The 19,625-nt window shown below is 54.9% G+C and overlaps 1 protein-coding gene across 1 annotated transcript in view; it reads right to left on the bottom strand.

Moving 5' to 3' along the window:
- Positions 1-232: 232 nt before the first annotated feature.
- ZAP70 (zeta chain of T cell receptor associated protein kinase 70) overlaps positions 233-19,625 on the bottom strand; it is a 47,744-nt gene continuing 28,351 nt past the window's right edge. Inside the window, exons 3-13 of the mRNA XM_074978338.1 lie at positions 18,822-18,982; positions 15,929-16,067; positions 15,406-15,487; positions 13,410-13,450; positions 12,612-12,666; positions 11,936-12,116; positions 10,556-10,762; positions 8,554-8,746; positions 3,241-3,381; positions 2,691-2,803; positions 233-1,224 (exon numbers count right to left, since the gene is read on the bottom strand). Coding sequence (XP_074834439.1) covers positions 1,098-1,224; positions 2,691-2,803; positions 3,241-3,381; positions 8,554-8,746; positions 10,556-10,762; positions 11,936-12,116; positions 12,612-12,666; positions 13,410-13,450; positions 15,406-15,487; positions 15,929-16,067; positions 18,822-18,982 — 1,440 coding nt within the window. The 3' untranslated portion in view covers positions 233-1,097. The remainder of the gene's footprint in view (positions 1,225-2,690; positions 2,804-3,240; positions 3,382-8,553; positions 8,747-10,555; positions 10,763-11,935; positions 12,117-12,611; positions 12,667-13,409; positions 13,451-15,405; positions 15,488-15,928; positions 16,068-18,821; positions 18,983-19,625) is intronic.

A 19,625-nucleotide genomic window follows, 5' to 3' on the forward strand; every position in this document is an offset into this window, starting at 1 on the left:
CACCTTTGAGCGTGCCCATCTTATCATGAAGCACAGACAAGAGCTCCCTGAATCGTAAGCAGATGCAGGCCTGCACGAGCTCTGAGTCAGCCTGGCTCCAGAGCTCTGTGATGCCCCCAGCCGAGCTGGCCAGACCCTCCCACGTGACTCTGCGCTGGCAGAATGTGAACGCAAGGCCGCACAGCTTCCAAGCCTGCTACCTTAACACCCGTTGGTGGGTTTCAGGGTGAAAACGAGCCTGGTTTATTTAGAGGGTCAGCGGATCTTCCAGCCGGGAGAGAGCAATGCTCATCGTGGTAGCCACGGACTGGGCAGGGTCGGTGCAGGGGGCCAAGAGGTTAGCCAGTGGGAAGAGGGTTCCCAGGCCTGGCCACAGATGCTCAGGCCAGCCTTGAGGAAGATGCTTGGCCTGCGGAGGCTGTGGGAGCCATGGGGAGGTGGGTTCCCAGGCATCTCTCCCCCACTACTGAAAGCGAATGGCTTGCGCTCCCCCACTTCCCCCCGCCAGTGCTGCAAGGAGGTGCAGAAGCAGGAGGAGCTGCCTGGCAGTGCCCCACCCTATCTCACCAGGCTCCGTTTGGGTGCACGACAGCCCCGTTTGAGTTGTAGGGCCGCAGTAGGGCAGCTGCAGGGTGGGGCACAGGGCTGTGGTTCCCTGTCTTCTGCCCCCCACCCCTGTGCACCCTCTGTCACAGTGGCCGTGATCAGCCCACTAGTGAGTGGTGGGAGGTGGGGGTTGTGGTCTGCTGCTGGGAGTGGGAGCCCACTGTGGGCGTGAGTGCTGAAAGCGGGGCGGGTGGGCTGGAGGAGCACCGAAGGGGCCGCAGCGCTGCTCAGCCCAGGCCCCCAGGCGGGACGAGCAAACGCTGTAAATCACAGGTTGAGAGCAGAAGTGTGGCTGAGCTCCCCTGGGAGCCTCCTCTGTGCGCCAGTCCAGCCAGCATGGCTCTTTGCAAAGAGCTCAGTCCAGTCCCTCCCCGAGACGCACCGGCAGGAGCAACCACCCCACCCCTGCTGCGTGCAGCTCCAGCACCCGTCCCAAGAGCCCAAGGCTGGAGCGCACGTGCCGAGGGCTCCTCTGGGCCCAGAGCGCCAGATCAGGGGCAAGCTGCTTTCGCCTTGGCCTCCTCCTCCTCGGGCCCCGTCTCCGTCTTGGCGGCGATGCCATAGTAATAGGAGCGGATGATGGTTTCCACGTTGGCGAAGCCTGGGCGATCTTCCCAGCTGGCAGGGCAGAGGAGGCAGAATAAGGATCAGCCAGGAGCACCGGAATGGGCTGAGCAAAGCAAATAGGCTGGGATGGGGACACAGGTTGGTGCCGGGTACGGTCCCCCAGCTGCAGGTGCTCAGCACACCTGACCCCCAACAAGCCAGCCAGGTGGGCTGGCTCGGCGCGATTGGCTGAGGAAGCCACAGGCTGGGTCTGTCACCGGGAGTGGTGGCACCTGGCCTACTGCATAGCTCCACAGATGCTGCAAACCCTGCTCCTGCACCGCCCAGGCCCTGCCCCCCGCCTGGTTCCCGTTCTGCCCCAGCCTCACTCAGACCCCTCCAACCCTCAGCTCTGCCCCGCACTTGGCTCTGGCGTTTGGAGCTGACTTCAGTCCCAGCCCTGGGTTCTGACTCCCGTTCCGTCACACCCCTGGGCTCTGGCCTTCACACTCCGCCTGCGAGGCCTGGCCCCTGCCCAGACCACTTGGCCTGACTGCCCATGCCCCAGTCTGCAGACAGCAAGGCAGGAGGGCGGGGGGCGGGGAGGGAAAGACTCTGGCTCCACTTTTGCACTATGAGACGGAGGAGAGTTTGGCCACTGAGGTCTGTTACTGGTTGGTCTCTGTGCTGAGTCAGTCTGCAGGCCAGGAAGCCAGCTGTGCTAATGGGTCTGCCACATGGCCCTTGCGCTGAGCAGTCAGAGGCCTCTAACTCCTGCCCTGGGCTAGGCTCAGCTCAGCGACAGGCTGTGCGGCCTTGTTGCAGGTCCTGTCCCGCAGCCCCCTGAGAACCACCCAGGAATGGGCCTGAGCGGCGGCAGGGCAGGGCAGGACGGAGTGGGAAAGACGCCACTGGCCAGAGGGAAGCACAGACTGCTTTGGCCGGGAGCACCATTGCCCGGCTACCGGAAGAGGTACCCTCCGGGTTAGCGCCCCAGCTGCTCAGCGCCCTGGGAAGAAAGACCAAGAAGGTGAGTAACTGACTAGCCGACGCAGAGCAGAGCTTCACGTGGCAGCAGCAAAGGGGGGAGCCCTTTGAATTGCTGGGGACCCCCCTGTGAGTCACAGAGTCCTCAAGTAGCTGCTAGCTTAAATCTAGAGTCACCCGGCCTGTTCTGCTCGGCGACGTGGTACTGAATGACTGATCAGCTAAAGCCCTGTCACAGCCACCCAGGGCCTTCTGTGTCATTTAGGGTCATCCCATGCATCTGCTGACTGCTGACACTGCTGCTTGGCCGGGGCCTCCTTGGAGAAGCTGCGGCTGTTTCCCAGCCCTTCCTGGGGAGCTGCAGGCCAGGGGCTCGGAAGGGAGAAGTGGAATTAGCCGCATCGCTCAGCGCAGACCCTGCCGCTCTCAACAGGAGATCCAGGCAGAAGCCCCCTCACCCCACACACACCCGTCACCCTCCTGCAGGCCGCGTGGCCCATCCCCGGGGCCTGGGCCCTCTCTGCTGGGAGATTAGCTGGGGAAAGCCATACTTGTAGGTCCAGCACTGCAGCATCAGCTTGTACATCTCGGCCGGGCAGTCCGCAGGACACTCCATGCGCTTCCCTTGCTCTATGAAACTGATCACCTCGGGGCCTTTCATTTTCTAGGGCGAGAGGTTCAAGGGGAAGTGGGTTAGTGACCCTGGGGGGCAGCACAGACCCACCTGTCTGTAAGGAACTGACGCGCCGGCTGTGGCCCACATCCTGTGCTGACACCGTCAGCAACCCCAGCGCCTCCCACACCTACCCTGGGACAGGGCCATCCCCCGGCAACCAGGCCAGCAGGCTGCTCTCTACTGGTGTGAGCAGAACCCTCTCCCAGGGACCAGGAGATGCCATTGGCTGCCCTCCTTCCCCCTGCCCCGGGTGGACAGATATCCCCAAGTTCACAGTCTGCCTAAGCCCTGCACTGCTGAGGCACAACAGGACACCACCTGGCCTCGGCACACTGCCCTCAGCCAGACTCAGCTGGGGTGGCCAAGGAGCTGCCTGGATGAGTAGGGTGGGCTCTGCTCTGGCATGGCGTCCGCCCGCAGCTCACCTTGTAGGGTTTCTGCCCATAGGTGAAGGCCTCCCACATGGTCACGCCATAGCTCCATACGTCACTCCTGCTGGAGAACTTGTGGTACAGGATACACTCGGGCGCATACCACTTCAGGGGCCACTTCCCAGCCGTCCTGGCCTGCAAAGAGACGGCGAAAGCGGGGCTAGCTTGTCCAGCAACAGACCAACACGTCCCCTGCCTGCAACATGGGCTCAGCTAGGGTCTGGCCTGCTGTACCTGGTGGGCTAATGGCTGAAGTTCTGTGCCAAAGGCAGAGTCAAAGCAAACCCAGCAAGTCCGGGAAGCAGCAGGTCACCATTGTGGCCCACACCCTCGCTATGAGCAGTACAGGGGCTGGCTAACCTAGTGAGGAGGGCTTTAAACTAGGTTCGACGGGGGCAGGGGAGCAAAGCCTGCAGGTAAGTGGAGAGCATGGATACCTGGGAGATGAACTTGAAATGGGAGGGAGTATGGGCTACACTGGGAGAGTAAAAAGAGGGCCAGGGCAAAACTGGGAGGCAAGACCAAATCAATGTCTGAGGTGCCTATATACAAATGCAAGTATGGGAAATAAACAAGAAGAATTGGAAGTACTAATAAATGAATAAAACTATGATATCATTGGCATCACAGAAACTTGGTGGGACAATACTCATGATTGGAATGTTGGTATTGAAGGGTACAGCCTGCTTAGGAAGGACAGACAGGGAAAGAAGGGAGGAGGTGTTGCCTTGTATATTAAACATGTACACACTTGGACAGAGGTGGGGATGGACGTAGGAGATGGATGGGTTGAAAGTCTCTGGGTTAGACTCAAAGGAGTTAAAAAACAAGGATGAGGTCCTAGTAGGAGTCTACTACAGGCCCCCTAGCCAGGTGGAAGAGGTGGACGAGGCTTTCTTTAAACAGCTAACAAAATCATCCAGGGCCTAGAATTTGGTGATGATGGGGGACTTCAACTATCCAGGTATATGTTGGGAAACTAATACAGCAGGGGACAGACTGTCCAATAAATTCTGGGATTGCATTGCAGACAACTTTTTATTCCAAAAGGTTGAAAAAGCTACCGGGGCGAAGCTGTTCTAGGTTTAATTTTAACAAATAGGGAGGAAATTATTGAGAATTTGAAAATGGAAGGATGCTTGGGTGAAAGTGATCATGAAATCATAGAGTTCACAATTCTAAGGAAGGGTAGAAGGGAAAACAGTACAATAGAGATAATGGATTTCAGGAAGGCAGATTTTGGTAAACTCAGACAGCTGGTAGGTAAGGTCCCATGGGAAGCTAAACTGAGGGGAAAAATGGCTGAGGAGAGTTGGCAGTTTTTCAAAGGCACATTATTAAGGGCCCAAAAGCAAGCTATCCCGCTGCGTAGGAAAGATAGAGAACATGGCAAAAGACTGCCTTGGCTTAACCAGGAGATCTTGCATGATCTCAAAATAAAAAAGGAATCGTACAAGAGATGGAAACTAGGACAAATTACAAAGGACGAACACAGGCAAACAACACGAGCATGCAGGAGCAAGATTTGAAAGGCTAAGGCACAAAATGAGCTCAAACTAGCTACAAGCATAAAGGGAAACAAGAAGGCTTTTTACAAATACACTGGTAACAAGAGGAAGACCAAGGAGAGGGTAGGGCCATTGGTCAGTGACGAGGGAGAAACAGTAACAGGGAATTTGGAAATGGCAGAGATGTTTAATGATTTCTTTGTTTCGGTCTTCACTGAGAAATCTGAAGGAATGCCTGACACAGAGAATGCTAGTGAAAAAGGGGTAGGTTTAGAAGTTGAAATAAGAAAAGAACAAATTAAAATTTACTTAGAAAAATTGGATGTCTGCAAATCACCAGGGCCTGATTAAATGCATCCTAGAATCCTCAAGGAGCTGATAGAAGAGGTATCTGAGCCTTTAGCAATCATTTTTGGAAAATCATGGGAGACGGGAGAGATTCCAGAAGACTGGAAAAGGGCAAATATAGTACCCATTTATAAAAAGGGGAACAAGAATAACCAGGGAAACTACAGGCCAGTCAGCTTAACTTCTGTGCCAGGAAAGATAATGGAGCAGGTAATTAAATAAATCATCTGCAAGCAATTGGAAGGTGGTAAGGCAATAGGGAACAGCCAGCATGGATTTATTAAAAACAGATCATGTCAAACCAATCTAATAGCTTTCTTTGATAGAATAACGACCCTTGTGGATAAGGGAGAAGCGGTGGATGTGGTATACCTAGACTTCAGTAAAGCATTTGACACGGTCTCACATAATATACTTATCAATAAACTACGCAAATACAACTTAGATGAGGCTACTATAAGGTGGGTGAACAACTGGCTGGATAACCGTACCCAGAGAGTAGTTATTAATGGTTTTCAATCCTGCTGGAAAAGTATAACTAGTGGGGTTCCGCAGGGGTCTCTTTTAGGACCGGTTCTGTTCAATATCTTCATTAACAATTTAGATATTGACATAGAAAGTACACTTATTAAGTGTGCAGATGATACCAAGCTGGGAGGGGTTGGAACTTCTTTGGAGGATAGGGTCATAATTCAAAAGGATCTGGATAAACTGGAGAAATGGGCTGAGGTAAACAGGATGAAGTTTAATAAAGACAAATGCAAAGTGCTCCACTTAGGAAGGAACAATCAGTGTCACACATACAGAATGGGAAAGGACTGCCTAGGAATGAGTACAGCAAAAAGGGATCTGGGGGTTATAGTGGACCACAAGCTAAATATGAGTCAACAGTGTGATGCTGTTGCGAAAAAGGCAAACATGATTCTAGGATGCATTAACAGGTGTGTTGTGAACAAGACACGAGAAGTCATTCTCCCGCTCTACTCTGCGCTGGTTAGGCCTCAGCTGGAGTATTGTGTCCAGTTCTGGGCACTGCAGTTCAGGAAGGATGTGGAGAAATTGGAGAGGGTCCAGAGGAGAGCAACGAGAATGATCAAAGGTCTAGAGAACATGACCTATGAAGAAAGGCTGAAAGAACTGGGCTTGTTTAGTTTGGAAAAGAGAAGATTGAGGGGGGACATGATAGCAGTTTTCAGGTATCTAAAAGGGTGTCATAAGGCAGAGGGAGGGAACTTGTTCTTCCTTGCCTCTGAGGATAGAACAAGAGGCAATGGACTGAAATTGCAGCAGGGAAGGTTCAGGTTGGACATTAGGAAAAAGTTCCTAACTGTCAGGGTGATCAAACACTGGAACGAATTGCCAAGGGAGGTGGTAGAATCTCCGTCACTGGCGCTATTTAAGAAGAGGTTAGGTAGATGGCTTTCAGGGATGGTCTAGAAAGTGCTTGGTCCTGCCATGAGGGCAGAGAGCTGGACTCGATGGCTTCTCAAGGTCCCTTTCAGTCCTACTTTTCTATGATTCTATGAACCAGAAACCCTGGGCTGTAATTCCCACGCTTTGGGCTGCTTGAATCCCAGTGAGAGTCCACTGGTGCACCGAGCCCAGGGCTACTCCAGAGCTGAGCTCCCAGGGCAAGGGCCTACATGCAACCTCCTTCCGGGCTCTCCGGGGGGGGACACGGCCGGGGGTGAGTCTGCGCTAGCGTCAGGTGGGAGAAGGCTCTGGTTGCCAGAGCGGACAGAGGGTGAAAGTGACCCCGAAGTTCAGTGCTTGTCTGAAATGCAGCTTGGGGGCAGCCCAGTTTTCGGAGCCCTGGAGCACCCTCTGTGCCCCTCCAGACAGGCTCCTGTCCGGATCTGTAGCTCCCCCAGTAGGCGTCTGCTGGAGGCAGCGTTCTGGCCGGGAACGAGGAGCCAGCCCAGGCCCGGGGCCCATCTCAGAGCGGTCAGAACAGCAGGGAATGCAGAGCATAGGATGTGCAGTGCAGCCTCCCAGGCACGTGCCACACCCTGTGGCCTGAGGGTGTCTGACGAGCCACGCCCCAGCTGGCAGCTGCCCTTGGGCCTGGGCGCGTGTGGATTGATCACTGTGTGAACAGCACCATCGTGTGGCAGCCGTAACCAATGCTGGCAATTGGTCTTTGTGATCTCTGGGCTGGTGCCGCAGGGTGGGGGCTCCACGCAGGGGATGGGCTCCTCGAGAGCCGTGCCACGTTAACAGCGAAGAGAACGCTCGTCCCTGTCCCAGAGAGCTTCCACTTGGCTCGGCGCCACCCCTTCAGCCCCTGGCTCTCCAGCTTCTCCGCTTTGCTCTCCCTTCTCCAACAGCACCCACAGCTGCAGTGAAAACAGCCTTCCCCATCCACAGCCCCACCCCAGCACCCCCAGCGCTGGTCCCCTTTGCTGCCCTCCTCCCTGGGGCCTATGTCTTCCCCACTCCTTGCCACTCCCACGGCTCAGCGAGCTCCGGGCTGCCAGCAGCTCAGCTCTTGTGTCTTACTTCACCTGCTCGTGTGCTGCAAACCCAGCTTCCCTGCTGTGCACTTAGCACACCTCACCTCTTTGAGATCCTTCACAACACGCTCGTCTGGCGTGTGTCCTTCCACCACTGCCCTCCTGGAAGGGGCTGCGAGCAGTCATCAACTCCCCGACACTCGTGACAGGACTGACCACTGTCTAGATCATCCCTGACAGGTGTCTATCTAACCTGCTCTAAAAAATCTCCAGTGGTACAGACTGCACAACTGTGCCAGGCAATGTGTTCCAGTGGTTAACCACCCAGGCAGTTAGGAAGTTTTTCCTAATGTCCAAGCAAAACCTCCCTTGCTGCAACTCAAGCCCATTGCTCCTTGTCCAGTCCTCAGAGACTCAGGAGAATAATTTTCTCCCTCCCCCCACTTTTAGGTACCTGAAAGCTGTTACATCCCCACTCAGCCTTCTCTTTTCCAGACTAAACAAGCCCAGTTCTTTCACTTTTTCCTCATAGCTCATGTCCTCTAGACCTTTAATCATTCTTGTTGCTCTTCTCTGGACCTTCTCCAATTTCTCCACATCTTTCTTGAAATGTGGTGCCCAGACCTGGACACAATCCAGATCAGTGCTGAGTAGAACAGAAGAATGACCTGACTGTCGAAGTCTATGTTCCCCAGGGCAGGCACCAGTTTTCAGAATGTTTTCAAAGCCCCGTATGCAACTATGGCACTATAGAATGGATGGGCATGACAGGAACATGGTGCAATCACCAGGCAGGGCTCCTGGGAATGTCCTGGACATGTGGATCAGGGTCTCAGCAGCCAGCCAGAAAGGTTCAGGTCACAGGGTGCTATGGGGAGCATCCCAAAGGCATGCGAGATGCACACATAGCTCCCAGGTGGAGTGAAGACCAGATGGCATCTGAGCAGATTCTGTGGATGTGCCATAGTCTAAGATGCCTCTGCTGTGCTCGCCTTTACCTTGTAATAGCTGTCATCAGCCGCAAGAGCCTTGGAGAGCCCAAAGTCACTGATCTTGGCATAATGTTGGTTGACCAGCAGGACGTTCCTGGCAGCCAGGTCTCTGTGGACAAAGTTTTTCTCCTCCAGGTACTTCATCCCTATGGCCACCTGGTGCATCAGCTCCACAATGTTGCTCACTGGAATCTCATCTCTGGGCAAAAGAAAAATGGACAATGTAGAAAGAACTCCCTGGGCAAGTAAATAACTGTCTTTACCACAGCCCCTCAGAGCTCCACTGCAGAGAATTGAGGCTCACCAGCTCCAGACGCATCAGTCCCTACTCACAACTCTGAAAGGAAATCCCTATTAGCAGTACAGGGCTGTGCTGCATAGTTCTGGTTACACGCAACTAAAGAACACCATACCTGGTGAGTGTGTGTGTGTAAAGGTAATACTTTACTGGTCAGTTCCACAAGCCAGCTAACAGATCTTCTGCCACCAACTGACACGTTTTTGCTAGGACTTGATGGCTCTCCAAGCCTCATGTGGATCACGGCCTTATCATCACCTAGTGCTTTTACCAAACTGGGGAATCAAGAAAGCTGGCTGGCTTGACAGGATGTTAGCTGCTGATGGAAAGGCCCACCAGAACATTTTCAGCAGGGGCGATTCTTCCACATATGCATTGTGTTACACCTGAAACAGTTAGCAGGCAAGCAGGCAGATGGTATGTCATTGTGTGATATAAACCTCTCAGGAGTTAGTCATGGCTTGAGAGAATTCTATGGGTCTCCCCTAAGAGACCAAGAACCCATTTATCTCACCCACACATTCTACATGTCCCATAGTCAGACAGATGTGGAGAAACGGGAGAAGTCATGGGACTGTTTCAGAGATTTCCCTAATGTTCTGTTGAGATGATTCCTCGTATCACAGAATCACAGGGCTGGAAGGGACCTCAGGAGGTCATCTAGTCCAGCCCCCTGCTTCAAGCAGGATCAACCCCCACTAAGTCATTCCAGCTGGGACCTTGTCCAGCCGGGACTTAAAAACCTCAAGGGATGGAGAATCCATCACCTCTCTAGGCAACGCATTCCAATGGTTCACCACCCTCCCGGTGAAGTACTTTTTCCTAATATGTAACCTACACCTCTCCCTCTTCAACTTCAGACCATTACTCCTTGTTCTGACATCTGACACCACTGAGAACAGTTTCTCATCCTCCTTGTTAGAGCTCCCCTTCAGGAAGTTGAAGGCTGCTATTAAATCACCTCTCAGTCTTCTCTTCTGTAAACTAAACAAGCCCAAATCCCTCAGCCTCTCCTCATAGGTCTTGTGCTCCAGACCCTTAATCGTTTTTGTTGCCCTTCTCTGAACCTGCTCCAGCAAATCCACACCCTTTTTATACTGGGGGGCCCAAAACTGGACACAATATTCCAGATGTGGCCTCAGCAGTGCCGAATAAAGAAGAATAACTACTTCCCTAGATCTGCTCGAAATGCTCCTCCTAATGCACCCCAGTATGCCATTAGCCTTCTTGGCTACAAGGGCACACTGTTTACTCATATCCAGCTTTTCATCCACCATAACCCCTAGGTCCCTTTCCATCGTACTGCTGCTGAGCCAGTCGGTCCCCAGCCTGTAACAACGTATGGGATTCTTCCGCCCCAGGTGCAGGACTCCACACTTCTCCTTATTGAACCGCATCCGATTTCTTTTGGCCCAGTCCTCCAATTTATCCAGGTCCCTCTGGATTCTCTCTCTACCCTTCAACGTATCTACCTCTCACCCTAGTTTTGTGTCATCCGCAAACTTGCTGAGGGTGCAGTCCAGTCCCTCATCCAGGTCATTAATAAAGATGTTCAATAACACCGGCCCCAGAACTGAGCCTTGCGGCACTCCGCCTGAAACACCTTCAGAGCAAGTTGTCCCCAGTTACTGTGAGTCTGCCGGGACGGGGCCCCGAAGGAGAAAGGAGCCAGCCAGCCTTCTCCATTCAGCCCCCCGCAAGAGCACTCACTTCTTGGAAGACAAGAACTTGTGGAGTGGCCCACCCGAGGCCATCTCCATGACCAGCATCAGTGACTCGGCCTCGCAAACCCCAATCATGCGGACGATATAGGGGTTGTCCAGCTGGTGCATGATCTGTGCCTCCTTCATCATTTCATCCCTCACCGCCTTCTCGTTATTGCTCTTCAGCACCTTGATGGCCACGTCAATCTGTTTCCTAGCCAGGGACAAAAGGAGCAGCACACAGAGTGAGTTAAATGGTAGAGGAGGGCGTGTGTCGCTGCCGGTGAAGGGCACCAGCCCTAGAGGTACTGTTAAAGCTGGTGGCTCAACAGGATGCATTGACAGTGCCTGGTGTAAGCATGACATTATTAGGAGATCTCATCATCAGCTAGTGCATGAAGCTGTAGCAGATGAGCTCTGGGGGAGGTGCTCCTGCCCCGGTGCCTCAGGGGAACCTGGTGAGCACACAGGGCCAGGCAGCAGTAGCTAACAAAATAATGGCTACGTCTACACGAGCCCCAAACTTTGAAATGGCCATGCAAATGGCCATTTCGAAGTTTACTAATGAAGCGCTGAAATGCATATTCAGCGCTTCATTAGCATGCGGGCGGCTGCGGCAATTCGAAATCAGCATCAGCTGATGGGAATAAGGGGACTTCGAAGCAGGCGGGGTCCTTTCGAAAAGGAGCCCTGTGGGGACAAGCCGCGCAGCGGCGAACCGCGTCAATTTCGAAGTGCCGCAGCCGCCCGCATGCTAATGAAGCGCTGAATATGCATTTCAGCGCTTCATTAGTAAACTTCGAAATGGCCATTTGCGTGGCAGGTAGTTCCTTCTCGGGGCAGGTAGTTCCTTCTCTCCCCATGTCTAGCACAGGAACAACATGTGGCATTTATAATCAATAGCTCTGGAGGAGACTCACAAAGCAGGATCAGTATTCTTACTGCCACATCACGGGTGGGGAAACTGAGGCAAAGGGTGATCGTTTCCAGGGCCACACATGGAGTCAGTTGCAGGGCCAGGCATGGAACCCCTGTCTCCTCTTCCTCAAGTCTGTTCCCTATCTCAGGGATACAGGTGCCTTCCTTATAAACAGGAGCTCCCCTTCGAGTACTTACAGTCATCGCTGGCCTTTCCAATGCACGTCACGCTCACTAGTGCACAAAAAGTTGCTGTTGCACCTTTCACCACTGGCTGTCCCATGCAAACCCCACTCCCCCATCAGCACAGCCACTCCTGCCTCCACTCCTTTCACAGCTTCTGCTCTTGGGATGTGTCTGAGCCCAAGCCCGGGAGTCAGACCCAAACTTCCCTGAGCTGGGACAGGTTTGGCCCCTCCCCATCCACACACAGCCTGAGCCACGCTCCACTTCTGGGAGCGGCGCTTACTTCCTCATCTTGTAGACACCTTTCCTGACGCAGCCGAAGTTTCCTGAGCCCAGCTCCACCTCGTCGATCATCAGGTGGTCTCTCTTCAGGAACAGCTTCTTGTTCTTCAGCTCCTCGGGGTCGCTGTAGGGGCTCTCGTAGACACTGGTGTCCATGGGCAGGATGCGAGATTTCCCTGGGCCTTCCGCAGGAGAACAAGACCAGGGATCTGTCCTGCACCATCCCTGGGACTCTCTCTGGAGAACCCTGGGCCTCCCCGTTCCCTCTGGGTCACCGCTCTTGGCTTCCCAGGCTTGTACTGCCCCCTCCTGCCCCTACTGCTGGGTGGAGTTGGAGCCATTAGGGTTCCCCGACCATGGGCCTGGGCCCCACACACTGAGGCACGTGGGCACTGCTGTGTGCATTGTAGGTGTCTGCGGGTTCGGGGACAGGGCTGGGCTGAGCTGGGCCTGGCTTGTCCTGGGAGCGCTCATTTCAAAGCACTGATGCAGGCGGCTGGGGGACCTTTGCATTGTCCCTGAGAGTGCCTAAAGCCCCAAAGCTCCTGCCCTTGCCACCGCATGGGGCTGAGGCACTGGCACTGTGCGAATCAGCTGGAGCAGAGCTGCCGGGATGGGCAGTAGTGCCAGCTCTGCTCCCGCCCTGGACGTGCGCTAACCATGGCAGGGACACTCACCTATGGGCTCCGGTGTGTAGCCATCTGCGTTCAGCGCCACCTGGCGTCTCTGGGCCTGGGACAGAAACAGGGATAAAGTGGAGGTTTCATTGGCTGTACCAGGCAGCCCACCGGCAGGCTCTCCCTCCCACCCCACATACAGCTGTCAAAGGGAAGGGGGTGGGCCACAGGGTTCCAGCTTGGAGCCAAGAGGGAACCCAGGCTCTCTTCTCGCGCCAGGGCTTGCATGCCCCCAGCCTGGGATTGGTCTGGTGGGAGCTGCACCATGGCCAATCTGCAGCCCAGCTGTGCCCCTACCCTGCTCAGAGGCACAGACCCTCAGGAGGTGGCAGCTCTCCAAAGGGCGAGCGCATTCGGCAATGAATCAGCCTTTTACTAGCCAGACACTGAGTCACAGTACACGGGAATCCCCAGCCTTGGCCCCTTCTGCGCCCCTCCCACTGCGGAGCCAGGAGACTGCCTGCAGCACTTTGCAGCCAGAAGGGCAGAGAAGGGTGGCACAGAGAGGGCATGAGGACTGGGCCAAAGGCCAGGCCTGCCCGAGTATTTCCAAGCTCTGCCAGGCCAGGGCTGAGCAGGGCTCCCCATACCACAGGCCCATGGTTGGAGTTTGTTCCCATCTCCAGCTCAGCTGTGCCCAGCCTCTTCACCTCCTCCCTCTGCCCCAGGCACAGCCAGCCCGCAGGTTAAGGTACCCCCCATTCCAGGTCAGAAAACAGCAGGATTTTCTCACCAGGCTGCACAGGGAAGGACCAAGAAGCTCTGGAAAGAGGAAAGGCGGTAAAGCCCCAAACTTACGTTCACAGAGGGGTGTGCTGGCGGGATTGGTGCTGTGGATGCTGAAAATCAGGAAAGAGACATTGGTGTTAGCTCACTGCCCTGCTCAAGGGGTTCCATTCGCCTCCTAGCACAGGCCTGATTCCAGGCGGTCCTGGGACCCTCAGCCTGCTCTGACAGCATGGAGAAAATGAAGCTGAGTGCTCCAGACTCTGGGGTGGGTGAGAGGTGAGGGACCCTGCAGCCAGCCTCTGAGCAGGTGTAACCCCTGCACCTCTGTGGGGGTCACCGTCCCATGGAGCGGCACCTCGGCCACCTCCCAGGGAAAGACTGCATCGCCTCTACAGCCAAAGCAGGCAGCCATGTGGCTTTTAGCTCAAGCTGTAGAGGTGCCTTCACTAAGCTCCAGAGATCCCAGGTTTGAGTCTGCCTGGGGGCAGTTACACAGGCACAGCTCAGGCTGGGCCGTGGGAGCTCTGGCCAGGCTCCCAGAAAAGCACAGGGCACTGGACGGAGGTTGCCTAGAGAGGGGTGGAGGTTTTGCCAAGAGATGCCTGGGTGTGGGGGCCTGGCTTAAAGCGCCTTAGAAGGGGCTGGTTTCCAGGGCAGGTTGTTCACCTGACCTCAAAAATCAGCCACTTTAAGGTAACTCAGAATCGGGAGTAGATTTGGGAAACCGTGGCCTGGGGTTCTCCTCACAGGATCCACAGGCAACCTACAGAGGCCAGCGTTCCTCAAAGGGGCCCCAAATTCCTGCCCTGATTGCTTGGGAAGCGGCACACCCCCATTCCCTGCTGTACTGTGCATCCTGCCTGACCAGGGCATAGGCCACTGGGCTGGTTACAGCTGCCCTGTCGTGGCTCAGGGCGATCCTGCTGTGTGTGGGGATAAACAGCGGCTGTCAGCCGAGTGCCTCTCCCCAGCAGGAGACACACACAGCTTAAAGGGAAGCAGGGCGACCACACCAGACGAGAGACAGAAATGACCAAAGAAAAATAAACCCCTTCGCTTCCCCTGGACATCTCCCCAACCCATTCGGTGCTTGGCCCTGCTTGGGAGTCAGGGCAGACAAGGACCCTTTCCATTCCTCGCTGGACATGGGCCCTGGATGCCGGGTGCCTCCATTTGGAATTGAGGGTTCAAAAGGATTAAAGCAATTCATGCCACTGAGGCACTGACCCCACGTATCCCAGGGCTGGATCTGGCTGGATCAGAGCTGCCTTCCCTGCCAGGGTCAGGGAGGAACTGTTTCCCACCAGGTGCAATGCCAGACAATGGGCTCTCAGTGCCAGTGCTGGATACCAGACTGAGCCAAGCTAGAACGGGTTCCACCCGAGCATGTTCCCTCTAATCTTCTCCACCAATGTGTGGAATAATTTTTTTCTGTGCGTGCCCAGGCATGTGCAAATGTGCACCACCAGTAGAAACAAAAGCCTAGTTGTGGGTGTGCTGGTGATCAGCTGGGCAGCATCTGAATCTCTCCTGAGCGGCTGCCCAAAGCGCACCGCTTCTAGGGAGCACTGGCGCCCTAAGCCGATGCTTTGCTAAGGCAGACATTGGATACCAGACAGGCGCAGTGTGTGGTGTGGCATGAAGCAGTTGGGGGAGCTCTGCCCCCAGCCGCAGGGGAGGAGGGCAGCTGTCCCTCTGTTACCCCTTTTGGGAGCCCCTGCCAAGATGCAACGACCGCCCTGTAGCAGGAGCCGAGAACAGCCAATGCCCAAACCGGCTACAAACAGCATTCGTGTTGGAATTGCTCCAAAGGCCCTTGCACCCAGTATCCTCTCTCTGGCTCTGGCCACGAGTTAACCCTGCAGCAAGGTGTGCCGAAAGCCCAGGACATGACCGGGCGGCAGGCAGGCTGCTAAAAGGGCTGGCCCTGGGCGTCTGCTCTAATATGGCAGGATGGGCAAATCCACTGGCAAGTGAACAACCCACTGGGCTCAGGTAGATCCCCAGCGTGAAGGCGAGATTCAGTGTCAGCGGCCAAAGCTGGCTGAGGCGACACTCAGCTCACCTGCCGGCATGTGGGGATTCATGCAGCTTTCCTTCAGGAAATAGATCAGTCCATCCGGCTTGAGTTTCAAGTATTCCACCAGCTGTGGGCAGAGTTGGGAGGGAAAAGGTCACTGCTTGGTCCGACAAGCAGCATGTCTGGTGCATGGTCATGAGGTGTATCCCCATTAGTTCCTCTCCTCTGTCACCGAACGCGGAACCTGCTTTGCGTTGCAGTTCCAAGCCCGCTGGCTCAGGGAGCTGGGCTGGCACGGCACAGAGCAGAGGAGAACAAGGACAAAAGCAAGGCACATCTGCAGGCACAGAGCCGCTTGGGGCGTTTCCAGTGCAGTGAAATGTGACTGAGAGCAAAATGAGAAGGCAAAGAGGCGCAGTCCCGTCGCGCCTGAGACTGAGCAGATCGTTCGCTGGCCGATGGGCGTTGAGGAGCTCCTCAGGCTCAGGCTAACCCTGCCCCCCCGGACAGAGACACAAGCACGTCGCCCTCTCCTGGCGCGGGGGCAGCGAGTCCCACAGCAATGTACCTGCCACAGCGTGTCGAACTTGGTTCCCTCGGGGATGGAGTACTTGCCGGACTTGTCCTGGTCAATGCGGTAGTGATACACGGTCTTCCCATAGACCAGGGACAGCGCGTAGGTGCCACTTTCCTTCCTTTCTCTCAGCCTGGGATGGGGAGGAGGCAGCTGAGGGCTGGGGTTCACCCAGTGGAAATTGCCATGCGTCCCCCCTTGGCTCCTGTGCCAGAGTCCTGGAAAAAGCAGCCCCTCCCACATCTCTCCAGGCTGCCTGGTCCCAGACCCTGGGGATCTTACACCTCCTGGATGTGTGACAGTCTCAGGGAGTCTGTGCAGAGCCCCCCTGCCCTGGTGCACACAGATCTCCTGACACACGCCCCAGAGCGGCTCCCCCCTGAGCTTTCTGGCCGCCGTGCCTCAGGCAGCTGCTGCTGCTGCGTGTTCCTAGTCGCTGGGATGGGGCAGCAAGGCCAGGCGGCACTGGCTCCGGTGGCCAGCCCCAGCCCCCAGCTGCCACTTCCACAACCAGTGGGAAGCTCGTGGGAGGCGCACTGAGGACAGCAGCTTCAGCAGTGTTCCTGAGCGTGCCTGACACAAGCCACCCAGCAAACTGGGAGTGAGGGGTTGACCCAGTACATCTTCTCCACCGCACCCACCTCACCTCTTCCCAGGACTCTAGGGGGCTTTTGGCAGATAACCGCAGGTAGCTGGTAGGGGCTGATAGGGTTAGCTGCCAGGAGCACCGTAGCGAATCGCTTTCCTCGCTAAAAGAAAGTTAAATAACTGCTCGACCAATTCAGCCCTACTGCTAACATAGTGACACCTCCTGGCAAGTGCCTGACGGGACGCCGGTTAGGATTAACATTTTCATACATATTCTGACTTCGTTACCAACTCTGCACGTACAGGGAGACTGCAGGACTCCCGGGCTCTCTCTCAGCTTGGGGAGGGGCTTGGAGTCCAGTGGGTTACGGCAGGGCTCTGTGCAGGAACATCAGAATGGCCAGACTGGGTCAGACCAATGGTCCATCTAGCCTGGGATCCTCTCTTCCATTGGTGGCCAACAGTAGGTGCTTCAGAAGGCATGAACAGAAGAGGCAATCGTCAAGTGATCCATCCCTGTGACCCATTCCCAGCTTCTGGCAACCAGGGATTACAGACCCCCTGGCTAAGAGCCATTGATGGGCTTGTCCTCCTTGAACTTACTTTGTTCTTATTGGAACCCTGATTTAGTCTGGGCCTTTCCTCCATCCCCTGGCAACGAGATCCAGAGGTTGACTGTGAATTTGTTTTGTTTTAAATCAGCTGCCTGTAAATCTCACTGGGTGACCATCGTGTGTTAGGTTTGCAAAGGAATAAACATCATTTCCTTTTTCGATTTTCCACACCATTCATGATTTTCTAGTCCTCCAACATATCTCCCCACCCTTTAGTCACTCCTTTTCAAAGCTGAAAGTCCCAGTCTTGGTCATCTCTGCTGATGGGGAAGCTGTTCCTAACCCCATTCGTTTCTGTTGTCCTTTCTGTACCTCTTCCAAATCCACCTGTTCAGTTCTGATCTGCATGCAGCATTCAAGAGGCGGGCATCTATGACTCTATATAGAGGCACTATGATATTTTCTGTCTTATTATCTCGGCCTTTTCTAATGATTCCCACCATTCTATTGGCTTTTTTAGTTGTTAGATGGCCACTGCAATTGAGCAGATGTTTTCGGGGAACTATCCACAATGATGCCAAGGTCTCTTTCTTGAGTGGCAAGAGCTATTTGAGCCCCCATCATTGTTATGTATAGCTGGGATTATATTTTTCCATGTGCCTTACTTTCCTGTTATTATCACTGGAGAACATCTGCCCTTGTTTTGCCAACTCACCCAGTCCTGTAACTCTTTGCAGTCAGCTTTCGACTTAACTAATTTGAGTAAGTTTGTGGCATCTGCGAATTTTGTCACCTCACTGTTTACCCCTTTTCCAAGGGTATTTATTTATTTATGCTAAATTTAACAGCAGGGTCCAAATGCAAATCCCAGCAGCACACCTCTCATTCCTGCCCTTTTGCCCCTAACTTTTAACTAACGTGCTGGGCAGCGCTGGAAATGGATAACAGAGGAGGGAATCACTCAGTGACTACCTGTTCTGCTGACCCCCTCTGGGGCATCTGGCACTGGTCACTGTTGTGGGACAGGGTACTGGACTAGACGGACCTTTGGTCTGATCCAATCGGGGCATTCTCGCGTCCTTATGTAATCACCCCAGCTCCCTCTGTTGAAACAAACTCCCCGTGAAGCAGCTCAGACTTTGTTGCCATTAAGACCTGCCCTTGCAGCTGGGCAATGCACTTTAAGCCGACCTTGCATATGAAATCTAGGGGTACAAACTCCTTTAGTCCCCCCGAATAGTCTTTGTCCTCCAGCCTTCAGCTTGCGCCACCCCCTGGCTCCCCCCACCCTGGCAGCTGGTGCCTCCCAACTGCTCCCCCACCAGCAGGGGTGACAATGGGACATGGGCTCCCCCGATGTAAAGCTGGGTGGACTCCTTCCCTCCCTCGGGGGCTGTGGGCTTTGCTCCGTTTGGGACATGGGTGAGGGCACTCACCTCTAGACCAGCCTTGAGTTGCAGCGTCCCAGGGGAGCCCCCCGCCAGTCCCAGCCTGCTGCCTCCACTGGGCTGGTGTCCTGCTGGAGACTGCTCAGGGCAGCTCGGAAACCTGCAAAGCCTCTCTGCCCTGCTCTCACCCCCAACAGCCTGCCAGGGAGCAGCCTCCCAACCCACAGGTGCACGTGCTCAGGCACTGTGAACGATAAGGATGGCTCTGCCATCACCCAGCTCCACATCGCCCCAGAAACAAGCAGATAGTTGTCATGGTGACAGGAACGGGTACCTCAGAGTGCCTCGGTTACTCACAGGAATTTCCCATCAGGCTGTGCTCCAGAGTAGAGCCTGCGTTCAGCCTCCTCCCGGGAGATGTTTCCATGGTACCAGGGCATTTTCTCGTGGGCGGTGGTGGCAATGAGTTTCTCGACCTGAGGAGCCTGGCTTATGATGGCCTGTTCGAGGGCATCGCCCTGCAAGGAAGCAAGAAGGGAAACTGTTCTACCCAGATGCTGCACAGCAGTGCTGGTTTTTACTGCAGCCCCTCAGCTAGGGACCAGTGGACTCTCAGGAGACCTCAGACTCTCCCTCTTGGTCGCCGATAAATCTCTGTCTAGCAGCACCCCCAGAGTGAAGCTGGGCTGAATTCTGCTCCCCAGCAGGTTCAGAGCAACGCCGTCAACCAAAGGAGGGCCTGGCCCACCCCCACATTCTCCTTGTGGGGAAGGAAAGAGTGAGCCCCAACTTGCAGGCAAGAGACATTGGGAGAGGACTAATGTTACAGCTGGTCACAAGCCTCGGGGTGAGTCTCCCAGTGACAATCAGGGTCCTTTTCAACTCTCTGCAGCCCTCCTGCCCATTCTCTCTCCCTTTGCTTTGCTCCCTAGACTCGCCTCAGAGCTGTTCCCAGTGCACAGCCAGGGTATGGCTCCCATAAGCCTTTTCTTCCTTGCCTGCAGGTGGCACACTGAGGGTGTCTAAAGGAGGGGCTAGGACGTAACATGGAAAGTACGGTGGCGTCACTGTGTGAATCAATGCTGCCCCTGCCTCTGAAGCCCCACTCTCCCCCGTGCTGTTCTGGAAGCCCTGTCTGCAAATAAGGTATTGCAGAATTGG

Source organism: Carettochelys insculpta, chromosome 27, assembly GCF_033958435.1.
Source record: "Carettochelys insculpta isolate YL-2023 chromosome 27, ASM3395843v1, whole genome shotgun sequence".
NCBI classification, from domain to species: Eukaryota; Metazoa; Chordata; order Testudines; family Carettochelyidae; genus Carettochelys; species Carettochelys insculpta.